At 58.8% G+C, this 1576-nt stretch overlaps 1 protein-coding gene across 1 annotated transcript in view; it reads left to right on the plus strand.

The window, feature by feature from the left end:
- AKAP8L (A-kinase anchoring protein 8 like) overlaps positions 1–1067 on the plus strand; it is a gene marked incomplete at its 3' end in the record, with an annotated part of 12864 nt that extends 11797 nt beyond the window's left edge. The window contains exon 5 of the mRNA XM_017839732.1: positions 938–1067. Within this exon, the coding sequence (XP_017695221.1) occupies positions 938–1067 (130 nt within the window). The remainder of the gene's footprint in view (positions 1–937) is intronic.
- Between the last annotated feature and the right edge of the window lie 509 nt (positions 1068–1576).

The raw sequence follows: 1576 nt of genomic DNA on the forward strand, positions 1-1576 counted from the left end.
GTCCCCAGTGGGGAGGGGCGTCAGAATTCCCTCCAAATCCATAATTCCCGGTGTTATGGAGGGGGGGTGAAGAAGAGCTGGAAAATGTGGGATTGGGATTTTGAGGTGAGCAGGGGGGTGTGGGCCCAGCTTGGCTCATCCCCTGTGGGGAGGGGCTTCAGAATTCCCTCCAAATCCATAATTCCGGGTGCTACGGAGGAGGGGGATGAAGAGGAGCTGGAAAATGTGGGATTGGGATTTTAAGGTGAGTCGGCCCCATTCGACTCGTCCCTGGCACACCCCAGTGGGGAGGGGCATCAGAATTCCCTACAAATTCATAATTCCCGGTGTTATGGAGGGGGGATGAAGAGGAACTGGAAAATGTGGGATTGGGATTTTGAGGTGAGCAGGGGAGTGTGGGCCCAGCTTGGCTCATCCCCTGTGGGGAGGGGCTTCAGATTTTGGAGCTCAGGGAGCGTTTGGATGAGGCTCTCGGGCACTTATTGGGATTTTGGGGTGTCCTGGGCAGGGATTGGACTGGATGATCCTCGTGGGTCCCTTCCAAATCAGAATATTCCACAATTTTAGAGCTCAAGGGGTGTTTGGACGAGGCTCTCGGGCACTTGGTGGGATTTTGGGCAGGGATTGGACTGGATGATCCTCAGGGGTCCCTTCCAGCTGGGGATATTCCATGATTTTGGAGCTCAGGGTGTGCTTGGACAAGGCTCTTGGACACATGGTGGGATTTCGGGATGTCCTGAACAGGGATTGGACTGGATGATCCCCGTGGGTCCCTTCCAAATCAGGACATCCCAAGGTTTTGGAGCTCAGGGAGCGTTTGGACGAGGCTCTCGGGCGCTTGGTGGGATTTTGGGCAGGGATTGGACTGGATGATCCTCAGGGGTCCCTCCCAGCCGGGACATTCCCCGATTCCCTGATCCTCTGTGCCCTCTCCCAGCTGCAGAGGAAGAAGCTCCGGCGGGATCCGGGGCCCAGGAAGCGGAAGCAGCCGAGCAGCTCCGAGGAGCCCGACGGAAAAGCCGCCAAGACCGACGGATCCGACAATTCCGACTCGGACAACGGTGAGGGCGGGGGGGGGGGCACAAACACGGCCCCACTGGGGTCACCTGGGATTTGGGGTCACAAACACGGCCCCACTGGGGTCACCTGGGATTTGGGGTCACCTGGGATTTGGGGACACAAACACGGCCCCACTGGGGTCACCTGGGATTTGGGGACACAAACACGGCCCCACTGGGGTCACCTGGGATTTGGGGACACAAACATGGCCCCCACTGGGGTCACCTGGGATTTGGGGTCACCTGGGATTTGGGGACACAAACACGGCCCCACTGGGGTCACCTGGGATTTGGGGACACAAACACAGCCCCATTGGGGTCACCTGGGATTTGGGGACACCTGGGATTTGGGGACACAAACACGGCCCCACTGGGGTCACCTGGGATTTGGGGACACAAACATGGCCCCCACTGGGGTCACCTGGGATTTGGGGTCACCTGGGATTTGGGGACACAAACACGGCCCCACTGGGGTCACCTGGGATTTGGGGACACAAACACAGCCCCATTGGGGTCAC

This window comes from Lepidothrix coronata, unplaced genomic scaffold (genome assembly GCF_001604755.1).
Source record: "Lepidothrix coronata isolate B3197 unplaced genomic scaffold, Lepidothrix_coronata-1.0 Scaffold471, whole genome shotgun sequence".
NCBI lineage: Eukaryota > Metazoa > Chordata > Aves > Passeriformes > Pipridae > Lepidothrix > Lepidothrix coronata.